Genomic DNA, 25,815 nt, shown 5'->3' on the forward strand with positions numbered 1-25,815 from the left:
GCTCAACCAAAATCCCCACCACGTACAAGCCCAACCAACACACCTTGGCAACCAGGCGTTCGTTGGTGCTTTTCGGTTGGACACGCGTAAAAACAAGCGCGGGCATGATAACACAGATGAGTGTGCCGATGGTGGATCCCGTCAGGCCCAGCACAATCTCGATGTTGGGCACCAGGCAAGCCGTGACCAGGGTGGCTCCCACCAACAGTACTGTCAGCATCCGGAACTGCCCATCGGGGATGTAGTCGTACGAAGGGTCGTGGAACTTGCTGCCCTGCAGAGAGCAAGAAACACCCATCAGGCCAGCCCCTTATGTGTTTTCCCTCGTTCGCCTGGTCGAGTGATTGATGCGGTTTAACATCCCAAAGTGGAACAGGTGCTATGAAAGACGATTCCCGAGTGCAACTGCCAGGCTTCTGTTAACGGGCACCTAAACATAGGTACAGCGCGATTTTTGCCTTCTGCCTCCATCGGAATACCAATACAATGGCTGCCTTTTGAATGCACAACTTTATATTTGGCAGCAGAACACCACAGCTACTGCAATACATATTACCTGATTAGCCAATATGCCACTGGTCAAAACATCTTGCTGGGATAGTAGGTTCATTAAGCTACCCCAATATGCCATAGAACAGTGACCTTTAGATAACTGTCATGTGTATTATGACTGTCTCACCCCCTAACATGCTCTACGCACAAGTGCAAAAAGCGGTGCACATCTCATGAAATAAAAAGATGATGCCGACACTAAATGTGCAGCAGCATAACTCAATGGATTACTCTGGAGAATGTGGTGTTATTTGCAGCCCAGACTGACTTCAGACATCATACATCCCACTAGGACATATCAATAATATGATGCAACGCAAGACAGTTTGGCAACACAAATGTTCCCAAGTTACCACAAGTCGTCATCATGATCATTGTCATCATGATCATCGTCATCATCAGCATCCTCATATTTTTTATGTCCACTGCAGGATGAAGGCCACTTTCAGCGATCTCCAGTTACCCCTACCTTGCACTAGCCGATTTTAAGTTGAGCCTGCAAATTTTATTACACTTTATTACACCATCCAATTCTCTGCCGTCCTCAACTGTGCCTCCTTTCCCTTGGCACCCTTATAGTAGTCTTATAGTTAACAAACAGCAAAAATTCCAGTCTCTGTTAATGTCAAAGTGGCACGTAACTTCTTTTGGATCTTGAACATCTGTAATTTGGACAGACACATTAGAACCTTGCTGACACAATCCCATTTCTTATGATTCCCCTGTGCCAACGTTTCCGATCAAGAACATAGAACTGGCTCAATACAGTTACGCTTCTTTCTTACCAGCTGAAACGTTCCAGGAAAACACAATATTTCGGCACCAACACTCATTAGATCTATACTGTGAAAGACCGAAATTTGGGCGAGTTGGTACCGGTTGAACATCTTGAAGGGGTAGCGCAATATGATGAAGACAGAAGGCACTGTGTGTTCCTGCCTTCTGTCTTCATCATATTGCGCTGCCCCTTCAAGATACTCATTAGATCACCAAATTGCGATTGTATGTTTTCCGGCTGCTAGATCCCATGTCAAGAAGAAAAGGCACAAGGCAAGCGTGATCGAGAACAGCAGCCTCCCACTGAAGCAGCTTCCCTGTAGTACTCCCCTGACCCCGTCATATGAAAACACTGGCATGCACTCAGCTTCCTATACCAGTAGCAGTAAATCTCCTCGCGAGTCGTCGCATGCTGCATTCACAACTATCACTGCCAACCCTGTTGCAACAAGCGTCTTCACCTACCTGTTAAAAACTATAATCTGTCTCAGCATGCGTGGTGCCATTGCAAGAGCACTGCACACTTTTAATAGGCGATAACTCAAATGCGCTGCTATTCCCTGCTGCAAGCGGAGCGAAGTGAATGTTACATTTCAGTCTGGTGGCATCACATTCTGGTGTGGCTCATGAGCACGGTTTTGTTTAGGTTAGGTGCACTGCACAAGAGGAAAAGAACAATGCACGTCTTGGGTTGCTTGGGCGCCACCAGCTCGATGCACATCGGCATCTCGTGTTGCAATGATTCGCGCCATGTGAGCACGTTATAACTTCCCACAAGAATTCCCCGTGTCAAGAAGCTTCTGAACAAGGCCGAATTCGACGAGTGCAAACATAAACTTGCCAAAGCCACAAAAACGACAACACTCATCTCGGTTCGCTCACGCACCACCAGCTCGGCGTGAGTCGATGTCTCGTGCTGCAACCGTTCGTGCAACACTTTGCATTACGTGGATGTTAACTACAGTCGAGTCTGCCAAATTTGCTGACAACTTCGGGTCGTGCATTTTCCTAGCGAATACATTTTTAACACATTTCTTTCCTGAACAAATGAACGAAGTTCTACTGTACTGCCAGCGCCATCTTCTAGGACATTTCATGACAAGATAAATAATTGCACTGATGGCAAAAATAATATTCTCAAGCACTGGAATTACTACCTACCACAATTCACCCAGAGTAACAGTACAAACTTTATTAACATTTACTGAAATAATTAATATGCCATTATCATGTTGCATTTGAGATTGCCAAAATGAAGACACAAGATGTGATGGAATTCAATAAAATCTATGTTGCCACAGACTAGTACCACCAGCCATGAATAAAAAATCACCCAATATTTCACAGGAAGCACGGCTAACCAGGGAGAAAAATGTGCCTCATCCAGTCAACCACAAACATTGCATTGACTCGTAACCAAAGCTAATTGCAATCTAGGTCGCAATAGATACTTTGCACTATGGATTGCCTTATTGTCTAAATAAATGAGATGAATATGGAGAACCGAAGGGCTCAATTTATCGCTAATAACAACCATATACATCATCATCATCATCATCATCATCATCATCATCATCATCATCCTGTTTTATGTACCCTCCAGGACGAAGGCCTCTCCCTGCTATCTCCAATTACTCCTGTCCTGCGCCAACCGATTCCAACTAGCGCCCGCGAATTTCCTAATTTAATCGCACCACCTAGTCCTCTGCCATCCTCGACTGCGTTTCCCTTCTCTTGGCACCCATTCTGTAACCCTAATGGTCCAATGGGTTATCTAACCAGCGCATTACATGACCTGCCCAGCTCCATTTTTTTCTATTGATGTCAATTAAAATATTGTCTACACCAGTTTGCTCTCTGATTCAAATCGCTCTCTTTTTGTCTCTTAACGTTATGCCCAGCAATCTTCGTTCCATCGCTCTTTGTGTTATCCTTAACTTGTTCTCAAGCTCCTTTGTCAGTCTCCAAGTGTCTGCCCCATATGTCAGCACTGGTAAAATGCACTGATTGTACACCTTACTTTTCAATGATAATGGTAAGCTTCCAGTCAGGAGCTGACAATATCTGCCGTATGCGATCCGACCCATTTTTATTCTTCTATGAATTTCCTTCTCATGATTAGGGTTCCCTGTGATTAGTTGACCTAGCTAAACGTACTCCTCCAGAGACTAGAGGATTACTGGCAATCCTGAAAACTTGTTGCCTTGCCTGGCTATGCATCATTACCTTTTTCTTCTGCATATGCAACTTAATTAATTTGTGGGGTTTTACGTGCCAAAACCACTTTCTGATTATAAGGCACATCGTAGTGGAGGACTCCGGAAATTTTGACCACCTGGGGTTCTTTAACGTGCACCTAAATCCAAGTACATGGGTGTTTTCGCATTTCGCCCCCATCGAAATGCAGCCACCATGGCCGGTATTCGATCCCGCGACTTTGTGCTCAGCAGCCCAACACCATAGCCACTGAGCAACCACGGCGGGTGCATATGAATCTTCAACCCCACTCCTACACTCTCCCTGTTAAGGTCCTCAATCATTTATTGTAACTCGTCTGCATTGTTGCTGAATAGAACAATGAAATCAGCAAACCGAAGGTTGCCGAGATATTTGCCGTTGATCCTTACTCCTTAGCGTTCCCAGTTTAATAGCTCCAATACTTCTTCCAAGCACGCAGTGAATAGCAGTGGAGAGATTGTGTCTCCCTGTCTGACTCCTTTCTTTATAGGTATCTTCCTGCTTTTCTTACGTGGAATTAAGGTAGATGTAAAACCTCTGTAGAGATTTTCCATGGTATTCACGTAAGCATTCTGTACTCCTTGATTATGTAATGCCTCTATGACTACTGGTATCTCTACTGAATCAAATGCTTTTTCGTAATCTGTGAAAGCCATATAGAGAGGCTTATTGTACTCTCCGGATTTCTCGATAACCTGAATTATGACATGGATGTGATCCATCGTAGAGTATCCTTTCTTGGGGATAGCCTGTTCCCTTGGTTGACTAAAGTCCAGTGTTGCCCTTATTCTATTGGAGATTATTTCGGTAAATATTTCATTTAATACTGGGAGTAAGCTAATGGGCCTATAATTTTTCAATTCTTTAAGGTCTCCCTTTTTCTGGATTTGTATGGTTGCATTCTTCCAGTTTTCTGGGGCCTTTGCAGTCGAAAGACACTCCATATAAAGAGCAGCCAGTTTTCCTAGCATTATGTCTCCTCCATTTTTGATTAAATCAACTGTTATTACATTTTCTCCTGCCGCTCTTCCTCATTTCGTGTCTTGCAAGGCCCTTCTGACCTCATCGCTAGTTATAGGAGAAGCTTCTGTATCCTGTTCATTACTGTTTCTAATGGACATATCGTGACTCCTCTAGGTACTGTACAGGTCAGTACAGAATTCTTCCGCTGCTTTTACTATATTTTCTAGATTGCTGGTGATATTACCCTGCTTATCTTTCAGTTTGTACATCTTGGTTTGTCCTATGCCAAGTTTCTTTCTCACTGATTTCATGCTGCATCCATTTTTTACAGCTTCTTCAGTCTTTCTCACATTATAGTTTCGAATATCACTTATTTTCACCTTGTTGATCAGTTTTGACAGTTCCGTGAATTCTATCTTATCTCTTGAGTTGGACGCTTTCATTCTTTGAATTCTTTATTAGGTCCTTTGTTGCTTGGGAGAGCTTGCCAACTGGTTGCCTTGGTGCCTTGCCTCCCACTTCAATTGCTGCCTCTGAAGCCAGCCTAGTTACCGTTTCATTCATTACCTATATGTCATCTTCATCTCTCTGTTCTAAGGCAGCATATCTGTTTGCAAGTACCAGCCTAAATTTGTCTGCTTTCACCCTCACTTCGTCTAAGTTGACCTTTTTGCTTCTTGACCAATTTTGCTCTTTCTCTGTTCAAATTGAGGTGAGTTCTAGCCCTCACTAACCTATGATCACTGCACTTTACCCTACCTATCACTTCTATATCCTGCACTATGCTGGGATCGGCAGAAAGTATGACATCAATTTCATTTCTTGTTTCACCATTAGGGCTTTTCCAGGTCCATTTTCTGTTGCTACACTTCCTGAAAGAGGTGTTCATTATTCGAAGCTTATTCCTTTCCGCGAATTCTACCAGCATCTCTCCTCTAGCGTTCCTAGAATCGACGCCGTAGTTGACAATTGCTTGTTCACCAGCCTGCTTTTCCCCACTTTTGCACTGAAGTCACCCATTACTACAGTATATTGAGTTTGCACTATTCTCATCGCTAATTCAACATCTTCATAAAACTGATCTACTTCATCATCATCGTGACTGGATGTTAGAGCGTAGGTTTGTACTACTTTTAATCTATACCTCTTATTGAGTCTGATTATGACTATTGCTACCGTCTCATGAATGCTGTAGAATTTGTCAACATTGCCCGCTTTGTCCTTATGGATTAGAAATCTTACCCCATATTGCTTCTTATCTGGGAGACCTCTATAGCAGAGGACATGGCCATTATTCAGCAATGTATAAGCCCCACCAGTTCTAATCTCACTAAGGCCGATGATATTCAAAACAATGTCTGATAGTTCCTCAAAGAGTCCTGCTAAGCTAGCCTCACTTGATAGAGTTTGGCAATTAAAGGTTGACAGGGTCAGTTTCCATTGGCGGCCTGTCCGCACCCAGAGATTCTTAGCACCCTCTGCTGCGTTACAGGTCTGACCACCGCCTTGGTCAGGTGCTCCACAGCTGCTGGGGACTGAGGGCCATGGGTTAACTGTAGGAAACATTTGGGAGGTAGTGGCCGAATACTGCACCAGGGAGGCAAATTCTTGTTCTGGTGAGGGAGTGTCTTTGTTGAAACTTAGTGGGCCTTTCTAATTTGGTTGTACCTGGATCAGTATAGCCCCACTCACTCACGGCATCTTTGGCCGGTGTTAGGCATCGCACCAAGCCTGCAGATGCAGTGCCCTAGAGGAGGTGAATTTCAAGCTCACTATCATCAAATAAAAAAAACAACACTTATAGAAGGATTCGAACTTCTGACTATGGCAACCGAGCATTCGACACAGCTCAATTAGGTAATCTCGTAGGCAGCGAGGCTGCCTTAACGCCAACAATTACAGTCTAGAGAGCCATACGTGCCTAAAAACTTCTTTGGTTTATCTGCGATAGATGTGTTTTCCTGATCGCGGTGAGTAACTCAATATAGAATGACTTCTAAGTGGTTCTGGCCCTGCAGTTCCAGAATCTCAAGTGCGCAGGCGGTAGAGAACTCGGCTAGGCAAACATTGCAGGCCTACCTACGACCTTTCACAGTTGAGAATACATGCTCGTGATCTACAGGAGTACAAACGAAAACTTGTAAAAAACGAATATATGTACATATATATATGCGGTACATATATATATATATATATATATATATATATATATATATATATATATATATATATACACACACACATACGTATATATATGCTGAAACTTTCGCTCTCAAACGAATAGTAAGACTCCGCCACCGGGTTCTCTGCAACACAAAGCTCATACCGCTACACGCATTGAAAATAATAACGTGCAAGATGCGCTTGCTTCAATCACAAAAAGGGAGGCATCTCAGTAGGCACACATCGGCAGTGCACTTAAGAAATTTCTGCAACCAATTTCGTAAATCTTACATGCCTAAAAACTTCTTCGATTTATCCACGATAGATATGTTTTCCTGATCGCGATGGGTAACTCAATATAGAAGGATTTCTAAATGATTGTGCCATTGAGTTCCAGAACCTCACATGTGCAGGCGGCCGTGAACTCGACTAGGCAAACCATACCGACATACCGACGACCTTTCACCGTTGCGAATGCATGCTCGTGATCTACAAGAGCACAAACAGAAACATAGGGAAATAAATATAAGTGCAAATGTAGAAGAAATGGATGCAAACAATGACCTTTTCTTTTTCCTTTTTTTTTACTTGATGAAAATCGGTATTTGAACTTTGCAACTGTTGTCGTTACGGTTTTCTTTTTTTTTCATTATACTGCAAACCTCATCACTTTTCTCTCTTCCTTTATTGCTACAATTTTTTTTTGTGTGAGGGGGGGGGGAGGTCTCTCACTAGAAAGTCAGCGCGAGGCATGTTGATAGAGTCAGTTAAAGTCAATTTAGTATATTTCAAATATCTGAAAACATGCTTAAGTTATCCACGGTCACGGGTTTCGCTGATCATGGCAGGTGGCATGGCATAGCATTTCTTAATGGTTTTATCAGCATGGTTTCGGAGTCTCCCGTACACAAGCGACCATGAATGCGGCTAGATACACGATATATTTTCGATGAATTCGAACAGCACTCAAAAGTAGTGTGGGAAAAAGAAGAAAATAAGAAAATGAAAAAGAAAACGCTTTCAGCGCTTACCGTGAATTCACTAGTTGCGTATGGAGGGAAGTACCCAAACAATTCACGGTCTCGGCTGCCTGTCTCATGCATCGGAGAAGTCTTTCCAAACGAGACGGAACTGGTACTGATGCACCGCGCAAGGCTGAGACGTCGGATGTGAGGAGGGTGCACTGACTGAGACTTTCACTCAAAGGCAAATTCTCAGTGGCGAGACGGGCCGCCAAACAATAGTTTCGACCTGCACGTCTGAGCCTCCTTTTCTTTCAATGTCCCAATGCCTTTCATTCTCTCAGCGGAAGCTGCCACAAGACTGGTGAGAGACAAGACGATGGACAGGATGACAGATGCAACAACACTATCTACAAGTTGTAGATATCTACAAACAAGCAGGAATCTACAAACAAGCAGGAATTAGAGATGCGAATGGTGCAGTGCCGACACAGAAACATGCTTCAAGCTCACCCTGAATCATATCGCACTCGCGCCTAACGAAAAGTACACTAAATGCCAATGTTAAGGCAGACTGATTTTATAGTTTGCTTTGCGCAACAGTAAAAGCTGTCAATGTTGTAGAGAGCAAACAAAAACATCCATAAGAAAATTTTGAAAAAAAATAAGACGTTTTACAGATTTGCAAATGCAGAACCATTACAACTCGTCGAAAGTACGAATCAGTTCACCTAATGATCTGCACTAGGGCAACCTAAAGCCCCTCAATTTTTCAAAAGTAGCGCCATTCTTAGATCTTTCCGCCACCCCGCTCACCCAGGCGCGTCCTCCTCCACGCTTCCTGTCGCCCCAGCCTCCTCCGCTCCCCCATTGGCCAATCTGTGTCACGTGGAAGCGGGCGCCGCGCTTTTGTATATTTTTTCTTTTCAGTGCGGAGCAGGCGCCGCGCTATTGTATATTTTTTCTTTCCAGCGCGCGCCGACCTCCATTGTTGGGCCTGCGCGACTAAAGTACGGCAGGCGGACTGACGGAGCGCGTTAGCGTAATGGAATGTGCAGGGCCGAGAACTTAATTGCGATGCCATGCTGCTGCGCCTTCGGTTGCCGCGACAGACACAGCGAGGGCAAAAAGCTTTTTGCTTTGCCGTCCGGCGGGCGCAACGCAAAAAGAAGTGTGGATTCGCAGGATCGGGCGGGCTGACTTCGAGGAAGTGGCAAAGAACGCACGGCTTAGTGAAATAAGGGCCACGGCTACTCACAACCTCTTATTTTGAGCCTAGTTCACACCTTCCGCTTTGAAAAAGTGGGTGTTCATGCTCTGCGTGGTTTTTAGCGCGTTGTTTGACTTTTTTTTTTTTCGAATGTGCTCTCTTTGTTTCATGTAGTATCGCCTTGCGGTGAAATGCACGCATCTGCAGCTGGCCAGTGACATAAAAGCGACTTTATTCAGGGTGTGTTTTGAGCTCCACCAGAAGTTAGCACATTCTCGACGCTATTGCAAGGCTCACTATGACTTACGATGCAGTCTTTTAGCTTCGAATGTACGCCCGCATGTATTGATTTGGTTTGTGGTGATTAATGTTTTTAACGTTCCGAAGCGACTAAAGCTAGGATGGAGGTCGTAGTGGATGGCTCCGGATAACTTTATCTAGCTCGCCTGGGGATGTTTAACGTGCACTTAGATCGTAGAGTCGTACGTGGGCCGGTAAATTCCTCGTTGGCGTTTCATAATACTCGCGCGCTAGCGCTGCTTTAGAAGTTGGCGCCTTGGTGCGATTGTATTTCTTCAATAAATTTTATTTACTAGTGTAACAACTTGTCATTATTTCGTATTATTGACGGCGCCTCCAGGGCACCAAAGCGGCACCGGGAACACCAAAGCTAGAACCAGCGCTGGATGGGGCTCGCCGAAGCCTGTGCATGCCAAGGGGGTATAAGATCGCGGACAGCCAATTTTGTATGCGAACACTCCCTGCGACGCCTGCATTAGTGTAATGTTACGTGCTCTTCAGAGGCCTCCGTTAGCCATTACATGTGCCCTCCTGGAGCAGTACTTGTAAAAAAAAAAAGAATATATCGTCACGATTACCAAAGCACCCCGCAATGAAAAACGGCCCTGTTGCCAGGCATTGCTGACCGCACACAGCCGGAATCTCTCACGCGCCGACCGAACAAAAGTGTCCTGCAGGTACGTGAATGAACCTACGAAACCACGTACACATACTTTCACGCTGTCAACACCTGAAACTTTGGTAATTACGCGCGTGTTTGAGTACACCGCGTGCTTGCGTCGTGTTTCAGCAACACGAACTCTCAACGTCGCGCGCTTTACGCCTTAAATACGCCTTGAATAATGGTCATTTTCTCTATTTCCTCCGCGATTCTAACACGAAATTCTAAAGGCCAGTTATTGACTGACGAAGAAAGATCTCGATTGAAAAAACTGCTCCGCAGGGCTCAAACGAACTTTTCGGCGGATTTCCTCCCGTAGCGTGTTAGCCGTCGTCTGCTACGGCAGGCCCACCACCGGCGGCGCCACCGTCGAGGCCGCGCCGAGCGGAGGAGGAGGGAAGCGAATGGCGCTACTTTGGGAGATTGAGGGGCTTTAGGGCAACCTAGTTCCCGTTTGGACCAGAGAAAACAAACGAATTTGTACTTTGGAGCTCATTAAGTTGGGGGTTACAGGTCTCTGGCCAGAACCTGCCATCACACGGGCAAATTTAGTGGCACTTCCAGCAAGTGCAGTTACCCGCTAGTGACACTCGGAGGAAGTCAAACAGAAAGGTTTGGTGGCGTGCCGTGAAATGTACTTGCGAGTGAGTGCATTCTATGAGCTCACTTAATTACATAAAAGTGTGTAACCTCAATGTGCTTCAATAATTAATAAAATTATACTCAAATGCCGAATCAAAACTTATCCAAAACAAGCTTCTAGCAGTTTCAAATGTTATAAGCATCTCTGGCCATCTGCAATTAAAAAAACAAGAAATACTTTGGTGGCCTTGGATAGCCTTGTGCAGATTCATTTGTGTTATAGTAATGTGATTGGAAAGATTTACATCATCTAGGCTAATATTCGTGCTAAATACTGTCCTTAAATACAATGCAACATTGCTTTGCAAATATTGCCAAAAAAAAAAACTGCAGCGCAACTACCAACTTAGCCACTGTTAATGTCATCAATTCCGAATGACAATTTCCTTTCCAGTGTAGCAGCACACCACTGAAGCGACACTCTGTGCCTCTAACAGTTGCTCAAAGTGACAGTAAATTTGCCCATCTGACTTGGCTGCAAGCTGTTCTTATTTCTCACTCTGTTGTGCAGGCTTTCTTATTTCCCCCAAATGCCCCATTTCTTCTGCTGGCAGTGTTGTGGAGATTAATGAGTGAAGAAGTTTTCAGCCAAACAATGATAGATACGTGAATTACAGAAGTAAAATGAGTGGCCAAGTTGCACTCCGGCATGTAGATCTTGCCACAGCCTCATCAAGATGGTGAATCTTGGACTAGAATTGCAGACAAGTAGGGCTCTGCCTTTTCGGAGTTTTTATTTATGCAGCAAATATTGTAGATTATCAGAGCTTTTCATCTTCTTCTATACTGTTGTTCACCTTTTAGTTTCACCTTTACCCCCAAAACGGACTCGTTCGCAAGAAGGAGGAAAAAGTGATTACATCCGCAAGAACATTTTCATATTTACATTTACCGTTTAGATTTAGAATGGCAGACAGGCCAACAAACAGTTCTGTTGAGACAGGTTTATTGCCATACAATTTACTACAATATATACGCTAATGTTGAAATCGATAATTGTGGTATGCTCTCTTCAATTAATATGCAGAATGAAACACTGAGAGTGGCCTTTCAACATTCGAACTGGACAAAAGAAAAGCCAGATTCAGCATAGGACTTGAATGAACAGGCCAGTGCTCTGGCATTCACTTGCCAGAAAACTGTGGGTCAACAATTTTTTTTCACCACCACAGCGATCGCTATGCAGGGGGACAAATGAGGGGAGGAGGAAAGGGGCCGACCCCCCCCCCAAATTTCTTTCTGCTACCCCTATCTTGGTTAGGACTACTTAGATGTATAAGAAAGCCTGCCAACAAAATTTTGCACGTTGCCTATCACTTCACTAGCCTGTACAGCCACTCGTAACAGTATTGATCAGCACTTTTTGAGACAACCGAACTCCCTTTTCACAGCGCATTTCATTTAGTAGTGTGCAGCGGACAGCTAAGTTCACTATTACTCAATAGTCTTAAGCGAGGGTGTTATCTGGAAAGAAAACTGGCCATTGCCTTGCTACATCATGTTTTGCCTGAAAATATGAGCTGAGCGGCACTAAATTATCAGTTTACAAGAACTGACTGCCTGAAAGAATACAACCAGATAAGCGAGTGTTCTGCAATTTGACTGTTGGGTGATGCAAACTTACTTGTGATTCTCTCTTAGAGGTCCAATTAATAAATGTTACACATTCACGGTTAAGTGGGTTTCAGGCAAATAACGGCCTTGTCCTATTGTGACAATTCTGTTGTGTAGGACACGACACAGCTGACACTTGCGTCTTGTCTTGTCCCCAGCTGAGTATCCTGCGTGCTTCATTACACCGTGCTGCCATCCAAGTAGCTTATACTTACAGACACACTCGGCAACATTGTTTCCGGGTGTTGATCTTGCAAGGCATGCTCAAGGGTGCAAAGTGCGATATGATCAATGCTGTTCTGTTATCATGAATGCCAAATGATGGACTAAGTAAACTCTCTTATGCAATGTCGTTCTTGCAACTAACTTTCTGGTGCAAAAAGCTTATGGATTGGTTCAACACATTTGTTCTACTGCAGTACAGTTCTCGCAGGCGACATTTTAGTTGAAAAGCCTGATCTGATCAATGGTACTCTGCTGTCACAAAGGTTTGCAGACTCAGTTGACAACTCGGTTTTTCCGTAGGTGTTCTCATAGGCAACTTTCTGGTGCTAAACGGTGCCATCTGCATGCTGCAGTGAGCAACATGGGTGGCCCACACAGACAGCGTCGCGGCTACTACTCACTCGAAGAGCCCAACACTTGCCTGTTCCCCCAGAGCGACCGTGGCCAAGAGATTTTCGTGCTCTGGGGCACAGGGGCTCAGACACGTACGAGAGCTGTTGGCCTGCACAGGATGACGACGCTGCACATTATTAGGAGGCTGCAAACGCGATATGTTTTGTGGGACATTATATTGCAGTAAGATGCCACTAGCTTCACTATTAATCCCAGAGTGCATTCTGAGTAATGACAAATATGAAAAAAAAAAGGGGGGGGGGGGGCTAGGGGGAGCACTTAAAGGGCCCTTAAAGTTCCTTTTGCCATAAAATTTATCCAGATGAGACAGTACGATTCACAGAAGGACTTAATGATTAGTGTCATATGTTTTGGTAAATAATGGGGTACTCTCAGCACTCATTGGAGAAGAGAACATTTTTTATGGTACTTCTATGTTGGCGAAGATGAAAACAAAAATACTGTTTGCCACCATAGAAAGGCTCCTACAGATAGAAAACAGCCTGAAATGTATAGAAAGTTCTGTTGATCTGAAATTTTCACTTCTCAGAGTTTCACTTTTCCTGGAATTACCATCTTCCTACTGACGAATCGGTAAACAGCTTGCAGACATTATGAAAGGGGCCGATTTCTACAGCCAGCATACAAGTAGCTTTGGCTTGATGCAATGGCCTTTTGCAAGCAGAGGTATTAAAGTTTGTCACCAATTTCATTGCTCTCAATAGATTGAGGGTGCTCCTAGCAGAGGGCATCAGTGTTTACAAAGAACAGTTTTGAAAGAAGTATTTCACGAAGATCTTTCTGACCATGAGTCCCACCTCCATCCCCACATTCATGCACAATGCTGGCAAGTTGCTTTATCGCAGTGTTTCAGCCACTTAAGGGCCCCTTAAGTTGCCTGTGAGGCAGGACAGCTACAGGACATGGCGAGGCAACAACGTCGGGAAGGCAAGAAAAGGCAATCCTAAGGCAACAGAAAAGAGCCAAGACCGCAACCACACAATGATAGAAAAAGCAGCATGCTAAGTAAAGCAATCAAAGGGCTAGTTGGTGCACGTTCATGATAAGGTTGCGCCGAGTTTTACACTGGCACAAAAGATGGCAAAGAAGGGAAGAAAGATGCAGACGGATGAGGCGCAAACTACCATCTCTTCATTTTGGTTAGAGAACATGCTAATATACCAAGTGATAAGGGAAGGGGGGGGGGGGGGAGCAGTGACAGGTCATGCGACAACACGATAGCAGCCAGACCTACAGAGTTCAATGGCACTCATTCCATCTGGAGAATTTCATTTCGGCTTCTGTGAGTGTGATAGAGGGAGTGCTTATGCACAGGTTTTTTTTTTTGTGTGTGTGGATTGTGAGAGCTTCCCACGCTTCTCTTTTTGTTTCTTTGTTTTGTTTTGTTTTTGCTTTTCCGATAACTATGGTCTTGTCTAGCAGAGGCGAGCGTTTTCAATGTTTACAGTCACTTTGTGACTTATCACAGGACCTTATCGCACTTTGACTTTATATAAAACATGACGCTGCTCCAACTCCACTGGTCGCTTTTCAGTGCGCTGCGTGTTATTTGAGAGGTGTGTTTGAAAGCTGCTGCTTGTAGTTCAACCATTTGGCTATCTGGGTCCACAAAAGTTTCCATTTATGGTCTCGGTATTTCTTTGCAGCAGCAGTGAAATGTTGTTATATTGAAGTTGCGTGTGAACTCACTTCGTTATACTGAGGTTCAAAATACATGGTGTTCAATGGGCGAGAAGTTGTGAAAAGTGGAATACTCTGTTATATCGAGAATTATAATATACTGGAGTTCACTGTATCAAGGTTTAACTGTATCCGATATAATAAAGGTATTTTCGTGTCCAACTTGACTTCATTATAATGCCTCTTAACCCGCAGCTAGATTTGGAATTTGAGACCACGCAAGTTTTTAATTCAGCCCTTAATAAGATGCCAAAGATCTAAAAAATCTAGTGCGGTATGGGCTAATGTGCCTGGAACTATCTAGAATCTGTGGTAGGAACACATAGCTCACTTGCACTTTATGACATGCAAAAGGGATGCTGCAGCAGGTTCTCATTCACTGGAAACTCACGGGCAAGGCCACAGGCAGCACTTTAATCAACAAACATTTATTCCCTGTTGTGTAAAACGGCAGGAACAGCCCAAGGGCTATAGCACTGGTATGGCAGTCTTGCTTTATAAGGTGAAAGCTCCTCTGAAGTGTGCTCAGCCACATGCAACTAAAAGTTAACCAGCAAAGCTTGATCTACAGGAACTGTCATCGAGGCAGAAACGTTATGGATATGGCCAGCAGCTGTGAGCCACCATTCTATGCAAGTCGTGCTTGTCTAAGCCGTGCACGGGTCACCAGTATGTGCTGTAATTCGCTTCTCTGCGACTCATCACTGGGCGCTACCTCACCTTCTAGCTCGAAAACACAGTGCTTCCTGAGCACGGCAGAGGCATCCTAGGCATACTATGAAATTAATGTGAAACCTTTGTCCTGGTGACTTCTTGAGCTCAGTAAACTGCTGCCCTGTCAGCGTAACAAAAGGACCACATGTAGTTGAGTGGTCTTGCATGAGCCATGGTATGCAAGTCGTGACTTGTGCTGTGGCATTTGTGTTTATAAACCTCCACATTTATTGGAGAGAAATTTGCTTCCCCTTTTTTTATTCCACATCATTTTTGCACTACAACTGTGACAATGTGGCGTTGACAGTTGTTTGTTGCAAAAGAAGATCGTGGCTGCTGGTCCCAGTCCACCCGCAGATGCATAACAGTCAATGACCGCAAGATGGGGGCCCTGCTTTGAATCTCATGGAGCACAGTTGTTGCCCAAAAGAGCTATGAAGACGCAATGCACTACCACATGAAGCTCAAACGGAGTAATGAAACGGTATAGTTGAGTATGTCAACAAACGAAACCGCTAGAATTTGGTGTCAAGGAAGTGGCCCACACTGTAAAGATGCACGATGTTAGATGCCAGGGTACACAAGAGTAATTGTATCACCGAAAGTTATCATCGCAAAATATGGTCCACCGTTTACTTTGCCACCCAAAAAGCCGATGCAATGGTGCCGGCGGCTCACCCTTTTGAAGAGCAGGGAGTGGAGGCTGGTGCGGCAGGGGAACAGGCAGAGCGGGAAGGACACCACCAGGGTAGCCACAAAGCCCAGCTTGATGAACTCGGAGGCCAGCGAGGAGCCCAGGCGCACCAGCACGTTGCCTGGCAGAGGGCCTCCACTGCCGCAGAATGCCACGTACCCAAAGAAGCCCATCTGCACACAGTTGTACGCAAGTCAGGAGTGCTGTCTGCTGTTGGCACATAAGGGCCAAAGAGTGGTCTCGCAGACATTGAAAATAAGAAAGACCCAGTGTAAAGAAGATTAGGCCAGAAATGAAGGCGGTGACAGAAAACGTCCGTTAATCCTGTGCTTGTCCTGTTGCCTTCACCACTGTTCACATTTTTCTTGAGCTGAAGAGCTTAGGTTGGGGTGAGTTGTAAGAGTTGAAGGCATGTCAAGATTGTTGTAGCTTTTATGCCTTCAACTTCCTCATCGTGAAAAATAAACTTTCTTTGTCTTTGTTTGTACATGTTGCCTTCAAAGGCATTATATGGAAAGAAGAGTGCAAGAAAAGGCTGCATATGGCATCTGAAATTGTGTTAAAACACGTTGGCGGGCTAGTTGGTTAGAATCCATGGTAGTGTGTATAAGCGCGACTGGACAAGGACGAAGAAAGAAACAGATACACAGACACAGCGCTTCACTTTCAACTATAGATTTTATTTTCGCACGCATCGATAAATATATACCGTGCGAGCGGAAACAAACGTAACAGCAAAAAACAACATTGAGTGGCGCATTTCGTTGAACCGAACACGTGTGCAAGGCAAGGGAAAGAAACATGTACTACAATGGTCACAAAGACAAACCAAGGAATCATATCTCCTTTTCCGATAGCGACACCGAAGGCTTGCTTACGCACTTTTGCTCTAATTTTGCTATCTCGTAGGCCTCTACAATCTCCCTCGTCATCCTGCTATGAGCCTTATACAGAACGGAAGTGCTTTCAAACATGGGCTTGCAGGAACTATCTCGGCAGTGAATACCCAAATGACCCGAGATTACATTAGTGACGTTATATAGATGCTCTTCTAATCTCTCGTTGATGCATCTGCCGGTTTGACCAATATACGTTCTTCTGCATGAAAGTGGGATCCCACTTTCATTGACATTCATGACATTCAGTTAATTCGGACATTTCTTTTGGATCCGTGAAATCCGAATTAACAAGGTTTTACTGTATATGCAACTTCCAAGGAGAACTTGCTGATGTTATGGAACTGGTGTGTGCTCAGTGTTAAAAAAGAGCACAAGAAAAGAAGATGCACATATGCAGATTACAAGAGAATAAGGCAGCCAAAAGCAACACTTGCTCCTGGTCTTAGTCATAATTGGTTGTTATTTTATCTCTACCAGCCACAATGGCCGTGTTGTGACTAAGGCAAAAGTTAATAAATCATTGGGCAGGCCAATCATTGCAATTCACAAATACTCAGGTGGCTTTCAGTTTACATGGGGTGCTGGCTGTAAATAAATGTAACATGATGGATGCCCACAAGTTATCAAAACAAGACAGACAGCAGTGCTGTGGCATCTTGCCTTCACGAATGCCTCATTCCATTTGTTCCAAGATCTTTATTCCTTTTCTCAGTGTTTGTGAAACTTGTAGGGCGAAGAAGGATGTCTTAAAATCATCGTTCTCTCCTGTCCTGTCACCTGCACAGACTAGCTGTGTAATGAATCATTTCATGCAACCAAACCCTGAGCCACATGCATTCGTTCAATCCAAAATAAAAGCACATACTTTAATTTACTCTTTGTCTGTCACACCACTCTTGTTCATGGCGAGTAAGAACATGTCTTCAAACATATTGGTCATTACAAGTGGGTCTGACTGTACTCATGACATTTTGCTGGTCTCGGATCGTTCAGAAATTTTTTTAATCAAGCTGTAATTGTGCATTCTCATTCCCATTCCTTGTGTCCTACCTACAACTGCACACTACCATTTTATCATGAATCAAATTTTTAATGTGAAAGCATGATATGCCCCATTATGTGAAAATCCGGCATCATAGTCAGCAGCGTGACCACGCGATGGTAACAAAAATGGCTGATGGCACAAAGATTACAAAAAAAAAAAAAACACTTCAATAATGCTTGGATTAATGTCAGATTTCTCAGGAAGGTTCCTGTAAACAAAGTAAGTTAATGGCGTTGAAAACAAAATTTGGTACATTTTGGTCTGGGTGGGAATCCAACCCGGGCCTCCGAGGTGCGAGACAAGCATGCTTCCCCAACGCCACAGCGGTTCCATGGTTCTGGCTAACTAAAGGTGTGCCTAGTGCATGCGTAATTGGGCATGTGACAGCGCAGCCAATGGGGAGGAGGAGGTGCCAAATCACGAGTGTATAAAATGAGCACACTGCCTCCCGATGGAAAAAAATTTCACAGAAAGAACTATAACGCTTTTGCATTCCCACATGTAAGCGGTCTTAAGTTTCTGCCAAATTTTTCGTTTCCTTCTGGACTGCACTACTGCTCCAAGAATGGAATGTGATTTAACCATTACATTGGCAAACTCTTATGTTGCAGTTGTCACATAATTGAACACACGGTAGGTGGCCTTCTTTACATGCCTTGTCTGCAGTTTTTTTGCCTGTTCTACCATATGCATTCTGGAGCACATAGAAGGAAAAACCACACACCATGATGTAGACCATGGAGCACATTTGGACCGCACCGTTGACCACCGAGTTCATGCGCTTCAAGGATGGCTCGTTGACCGTGTCGAAGATTTCAAAAAGCTGCCTGCAGCCAAGAAAAAGAGAAATGCACACAACAGCTGGCGCCCAAAGTAACTAAGCTATGCCAGACTACAAAGTTAGCATGAGTAAATGTACCAAGTTCACGCCTCATTCAGACGTACTAAGTGAGAGCATTCAGGAGTTAAGCACAACAAATTGAGTTGTGAATGAGTCTTTATCCCGTGTAGCTCTTATCGTTCAGCGGGCTTTAACATTTTATTCATAGTTTCATGTAGGCAAGAAACAGATAAAAAGATTTCTTTTTAAGTTCTTGTTTCAAATAACTTGTTTTCAGTAAGATATGTTCCAATAACACTGAGACGAAAAGTAGTGCCATGTGTCAAATCGGAACAAAAACCAAAGGCAACCGAGAAATTGGCATGCGAATCACACATTCATACAGCGTCTGCTCGAAGTTCTACTGCAGGATTAGTCATTTGTGCTGATTACTCTTCTAGATCTAATATCAGCAGCAGCAGTGTGTCTGGCTATTATAACCTGAGAAGCTTTTAGTCCCATGTCACACTTGAACTGGTAACAGCCCAAATTTGTTGCTGCGGCAACGAGAGGAACTACACTGTATTTCTGCAGACACAACAAAGGTAGCGCTATCAGCACTACTTGTACCGACATTGTCATTGCATTACTTCGAGAAAACAATATACCTATACTTTTATTGTGTGTGTGGGGGGGGGGGAGGACTCGCTGCAAGGCCTATAAGGGACACCATATATTCGCTCATTGTCATAGATGTCCCCTGAATGAAGGTTGTAGACCGCAGAAAATGCATTCATGGGCATTCATCAAAAAAGCCGCATTTTACATTGGCGCACTGGACTTGCTTCGACAGTCAATGCTAAACAGGTGCTACTGAAAAGTTCTTGTTTACAGGGATGAACAAAGTGAGGTTTTTCTTTGTTTTCATTTGATTTTATTTATTTGCACTTAAAGTTGATCTCATTAGTGATCTGGGAGGAAAAGAACAGAGCACAGTGTTCCAAGTACGTCCTATTTCAACAATCTGCTCAACAAGTCTACGTAGAATTTACAATTCCAGCTGCAATGGTTATACCAATTTGAAGTGCGCCTGCACATCCATAGGCTAAGCCGCAAAATTACCCGCCTTACACAACATCTACGGTTACTTTGCGGGCACGGAGGCCTGGTAGATCTTCAACACATGCAAGAATCGTAATACAGATACAGCAGTGTAAAAAAAATTCCAGTGCAAGTGATTTATTATAACCTAGAACTGCCATTGCCACAAAACTGAATTCTGCTGCCTTTTTAAGGTTTCCTTTATAAAGCTTCCTTTGTAGCTTTGTGGCACATTCATATGGATGATATTTTTCCCTTTAATGTTTCATTTACTTTGACTTCTTTTGATGACTTATTCTTTCACACTGTTATACCTAGACATTTCTACTCTAGTCATTTCTTTGTCCATCATATTCTGCTGTGCCTGTTGAAACATAACCCAGCATTTTCTACCCTTAGATGCCTTACCAGATAGAGTCGCATCTGAAGAACAGTTCACATTATCCATACCTCATGTTCTCTACAAGGAACCATTTCATCTGTTAGTTTTTAATTAACATTCAGTAAAACAGTAAGTATGAAAAAATCTGTTAGTATTTGTTGTGTCACTTACTATTATTTCAATCCTAACTCATAATTGTTGACTGTCTAGCTTTGTTGAAGTAACGCGCCTTTTATGTTGACACATTGCTACTATGTGCTGGGTACTGGTAAATTTTGTTGCACGTCACTCCTTTTGTGTCACATAACACTGTATTATTAACGTGTTTCTGCTACCTTCTGCCATGCACAGTACAACAGGCCACTGTAGGTCGGACTGCCCATCCTATTTAATATATTTGTATTTGAGGCAGAAATAAAGGTAGTTACAGTAGAACCTTGTTCACACGTTTTGAAAAACAATTCGAGAAAGAAACACACTATCCAGGAAAACACAGAAGCTGAAATCACTAAAAATGTTACAGCTTTGCCTGAAAGGTGAAACCCTAATAAAGATGGCACAGTTCCCGGCTATTCCACGAATTAAGGCTCGATGTTTTATGGGCACTGCGAATTGCAGTAAACATCTGCTTACTAACTAAAGTGTGGTGAAGCACACCTGAAGACACACGAACTGAGTTCACTCGATAACTGCTGCAAGAGCACGTGCTTGTCCCAAACTAAATGTTCTTTGCTGTCCCTCGCTTCCAACGTTTCAACTACGCCACATCTCCAAAACTCGGCAGATTCCGTGACACCCAGCAATGCGCGTGCATTGGTGCCAGCAGCTTCTTCGGACTGTCCCACCCACGCACGATCTGCCATACACGGTGCCTGGACCACATGCGGAAAGATCACAAGCATCGAGTGACATTAGCCGTCTGTTGACCTCGCACCCACAGAAGACCGTGCGGCCACTGCCAGCAAGCCAAGGTCTCTGGCCGAGAGGGCCAAGCATGTTAACAGTTCAAGCTCACTGGCGATGTTTGTGTACTTTCTGTTTGGGTTGTGGTCGATGACAGAGAGTACGCTCAACTTCTCCTTGCGAGTAGTACATTCAACTTTCCCTTGAGATAAAATGCTTGTGCAACCTCGATGTACAACTGTCAAACAGACCAACACAAGTGTTGCACGAGTGCCTGCTTGCCTGTACCATTCCTGGCTGTGGAAGCACTGCACGACGGCAGCACGTTGTTTGTTCAACCAATGCAGCGACTGTGGCCTAATTTCACTTCCGCAAGCAATGCATACTCGGATTTGTCCCACTCAAAGTGGTGGCAGGAAATGGCGGCACATTTGCATTATCACCTATTAAAAGCGTACAGTATGCTTTCAACGAAACTATGCCACACGTGCTGTAAAACAGATAAATGAAGATCCCGATAGGGCTGGTGGCAATAGCCCGATGACCCCCTCGGAGATTTGCCGGTACTGGTATAGAAAACCGAGTGCGTTCCTATGGCTTCACGTGATGCGGATTGGCGAATAGTGTGGGGATGGTGCTGTGGCGGGCAGCCCCTTTTCTCGATCGCATGCGCCTTGCGCTTTTTCTTGTTTACATAGGATCTAGTGGCCAGGAAACGTATCACACGATTGCAGTTTTGCAATGTGCGGAACATTGGTGCCAAAAGATAGTGTTTTCCAGGAATGTACCAACTAGCAAAAAAAGAAAACAGCTTAACTGTGTAGAGCCATTTTTTGTGCTTTTGATGACGGATGTTGGTGGTGTGAAATCCTATCAAATGGGATTGTATCAACTAGGTTTTACTGTATTGCAGCTTAATGCAGTCAACGCATTAGTTTGACTTCGCTTAATTTGACTTTTCGTTTAATTTGAATGCACCGGAAAGCACCAGTAAAAGAACCATGAAAGTAAAATGCAGCAGAAAGTGCTACTGCTTGCGAAAGCGTGTATCTGTTTTATTTAAATTTATTTTTCAAGCGAAGCTTGTATTGCCTCCCTCGTGTCAGCATTGGTGTTGCCGTACAAAAAAAAAACCCAAGCCGTGCGAAAATAAAAATTACTTGTCAAGCTGCAGATTCGAGCCACCGACCTCCAGGTTGCGAGACCAGGACGCTAGCCGATCCAGCCACTGTTGGTTCATCATACGTGCCCTTTAAAGCTAGGTTTTATATGTACGAAGAAGTAGACACAGCGCAAGGCGCGAGCCGATCACAGGCGTTCCCTCCCTCCGGAAAAAGGGAAGGGTGCGATCACGTGTTTGCTTGCCTTGCACCCGCCATTTCCCGCCAGTTTAGGCCCAGCAGTCAGATGGGGAGGCCGCATTTGGTTTCTTCTGCCAAAGAGCAGGCTGTGTTGAAGGAATGGCAGCGGGCAGCCGAAGAACATGCGGCATTTGATGAACGCCGCCGGGAACTTGCTCGAGAAAGGGCTCGTCGTCGATGTGCCAGCCTCACGTGAGGGAGGGCAAAGCCAAGGTGTTACGACAACGAAGAGCAGCGAATCCTGAGCTTTGCTTGTACCGCTCTTCACAGTAGTAGCATAATGAGTCTCAAACGCAAAAAAAAAAAGAAAATTAACCAACCCCTCTCCTAGGGTTGCACAAGCTTCGCATGCACCCCTGTTCCCAGTAGGGGAGGGGTTATCATTTTTTACCTATTAGTGGCTGACACTCTATCTGCCCGTGAAGCCATTTGTTCCTGCTTGTTTTGTGTTGCGCCCCACTGAGGCAGTGTTTAAACATGTTGGCTTTCTTCGCCTCATACAGGTTAAGTCCCATGCTTTGACAGCATGAAACAAAGACATTACAGACTACTTTCAGCAAATAAGAAGATTTGAATTTGTTCAATTTGCTGTGATTTTAAACTTCACTTTTCCAATAACCTGACCAAGTCTTGCTGTCCCACATGGGTTGAATTAATGGGAATCGACTATATTATAAATAATATTGTAGCATTAAATGTAATCCCAATAGTTGACTTAAAGGTAACGGGGACCAAGACTGATTTTAACGAAACTGAAAGTATAAGCCCACCTTGTGAATAGCATGATGTAAGGGCACTGAACAAAAAGTAACTACATTACAAATAACTATACTACCCGTGCATATGCCGTTTAAAGCCAGTTTGGAAAACAAAAATTATAAAGGGCCACTGAAGCAGAATCCAAGTTTCGCTATAGACAGCTGGCACTGCTTCACCACCTGGCCTCAAGCTGCACATAAGGTTACCGTGGCAACAAGGTAATCGTATCAAGCAGTCCTATATACGAGCTGCAAGTTTAGTCATTCCAAAGCTAAATCGGGGAGCAGCTACTACCATTCTGCTTCAGTGGCCCTTTATAATTTTTTTTGTCAAGTCCTTTCTGCCACGTCTGAACGAGCCTGGAATGGAATGAAATGCAATGATATGCCAAAATTGAGGACACTGACGGCTGACAGGAGAGGGCCATGGCAAAGATGGGCAGCACGGACAGCAGGTTCTCGTGACGCCACAACACCACCCGGTCCCACCAGGCACCCGACCACAGCACCGGGAAGCTCTCCACAAACACCTGCATCAACACCAACCCCACACGCTGTCAGGGAAAGGCCGTCAATATGCCTGCCTCATAGCAGGATGCACTTCACTGTACAACAGTTGTCGGCTGGCTGTTCCTCTCTCCTTTTGTTGCCCAATGATATGCAGCTCATACAAATGTGACATTTGCCAACGTTAATATTTTCCAACCTTTTTCAAGTACGCACAGTAATATTTGTGAATTGCAGTGCGATATACACAAGGACAGAAGAAACGAGACTACAGATGAGCACTAACTTCCAGTAGAATGCTTTATTGTCGCCGACCCGTGTTTATACCCGTCACTCATCATACTGCACATGTGCAATTCACACCGTTAGGAAGGTTAACTCCTCATCTGACAAGGGCACAGATGACACGCTGACACGCCCAGAGCCAAGTCGTGAAATCATTTCAGCCTCAATTATTTCACGTGTCAGTTGATCCCCGCTTCTACTGACAACCGTACATTGAGCAAACAACAGTTCACAGTCACACGAACTGCAATGATATGCAAGCCAACCATTGTGCACGCTTTTCTTGACAATGCTTGACTGTTCTCTAAGCCCATCATCGATATAACAAAAGCGCATCTGTTCTGTCCTTGTGCATATCTGCACTGCAGCACACCTACATGTTGCACCAACAAGCCCAAACCCGCTCTAGTCCTGGGAATCATACGCATCACTTATCAGTATCAAACTCTTGCTAATTAAAACACAAATTGCAGTGCACCGATCAATTCAGATGACCCTCAGAAGAGATCGAGTGCTGCAAATGTGCAATGCCGAAGAGCAGAAGCGGTGCCAATGTCCAACCAAAACGAAGCAGTGGAGTAGGCATTGCCATAATGATCAGCGGGAAAAGTACCAAAATACAAAAAAGGCCAGCACAGTTTGAATTTTACATTGTTGCATTTACCATTGCACATGAGAACATGTTGGCCGTAAGTCTGAAGTGTGTGGCCACCATCCACAATTGTGTGGATAGTGACTACGAATTCATCTGCAGCAGTCATGGCGAGCAGGCAAGTCCAAGGTCACTAACCAAGTGGGAACCGCTGAGGTATGGTTGGCACCTCTGCCACGAAGAACAAAAAAAGAGCTGGCACCAAGACGGTGGGGGGGCAATAACTTCGGCAAAAATATAAACAACAGTAAAGCGCTGACAAAACGATGATAAACTTTGTTGCATAACTGAATTTTTATTGAAAGGTTTACATAGAATTTCGTACGCAATACATATTTAAGATAAAGGCCAGTGGCTAAAACCAACAGCTGACTATGAGTCAGTCGTGTAACCCAGGGATGTGTGAGAGCGAATGAACAAAGCATCCACTTCACACATATGGCCCAAACCAGTTGTGCCAGCTGACCAGATAAGCGCCCAAGGTAAGTGGCAGCTGACAAGAAAAGGAGTTGAACATAGGAGAAAGCTCAGTAGAAGAAATATGAGTGAATGAATGGACCACTTACTCTTGCAACTTCTGATAACATGACAGTTTCATGATATAGTGAATACAGTAGAACCTCGTTGATACGTTTCTGTTACATACGTTTTCCCGGCGCCAATGTTCGCAAGTGAGAACACAAGAAAAATGACCCATCGGTTTATATGCTCCAGGAAAACATGATTTTCAGCACCAACATTCAGTGCGTCACCAAACTGTCATAGTATGATACGTTCTCTGGCTGCTAGATCCCATGTAAACAAGAAAATGGGCGAGGCATGCTTGGTCGAGACCAATACATAGCTGTCCGCCACGGCAGCTTCACCGCAATACTTGCCCACCTGTCTCACGGGAAAACGCCGGCACACACTCAGTTTCTCAATTCGGTACCAGCGAATCTTCTCTGGGGTCGTCGCATGCAGCATTCACAGCTATCACCGCCAATCCTATTGCGTGCGATAAGCATCTTTGCCTATCTGTTTCACAGCGCGTGGTGCCGTTGGAAGTGTAGCGCATGTTTTTAAAGGAGTACTGACAAAAATTTTCGATCTTGTTTTTTTCTGCTGCAATAAGTTGCTAATGACCCTGTAATCGCGGCACAAAACATCATTGGCTTCAGAGCACTACAGGTAATTATTTGGAGTCTTGTTTGTAGTGACCAGTCTAAGTTTTGGTTTGAAGAGCAACGAGATGGGCCAAAGAAGGAATGTAAACACAGCTGGACACGTGATCATACAAAACTGTGATGTGCG

The 25,815-nt window shown here is 44.2% G+C and overlaps 1 protein-coding gene across 3 annotated transcripts in view; it reads right to left on the reverse strand.

Moving 5' to 3' along the window:
* Positions 1–25,815, reverse strand: part of LOC126526340 (uncharacterized) — a 104,442-nt gene that overhangs the window by 49,524 nt on the left and 29,103 nt on the right. For 2 of the 3 annotated variants that reach the window (XM_050174240.3, XM_055068156.2), the window contains 5 exons: positions 23,487–23,608; positions 18,478–18,580; positions 15,794–15,982; positions 12,729–12,809; positions 44–274 (listed from right to left, as the gene is read on the reverse strand). In XM_050174240.3, the coding sequence (XP_050030197.2) occupies positions 44–274; positions 12,729–12,809; positions 15,794–15,982; positions 18,478–18,580; positions 23,487–23,608 (726 nt within the window). The remainder of the gene's footprint in view (positions 1–43; positions 275–12,728; positions 12,810–15,793; positions 15,983–18,477; positions 18,581–23,486; positions 23,609–25,815) is intronic. The other variant, XM_050174242.3, reaches the window with a different exon arrangement.

This window comes from Dermacentor andersoni, chromosome 8 (assembly GCF_023375885.2).
Source record: "Dermacentor andersoni chromosome 8, qqDerAnde1_hic_scaffold, whole genome shotgun sequence".
Lineage (NCBI taxonomy): Eukaryota > Metazoa > Arthropoda > Arachnida > Ixodida > Ixodidae > Dermacentor > Dermacentor andersoni.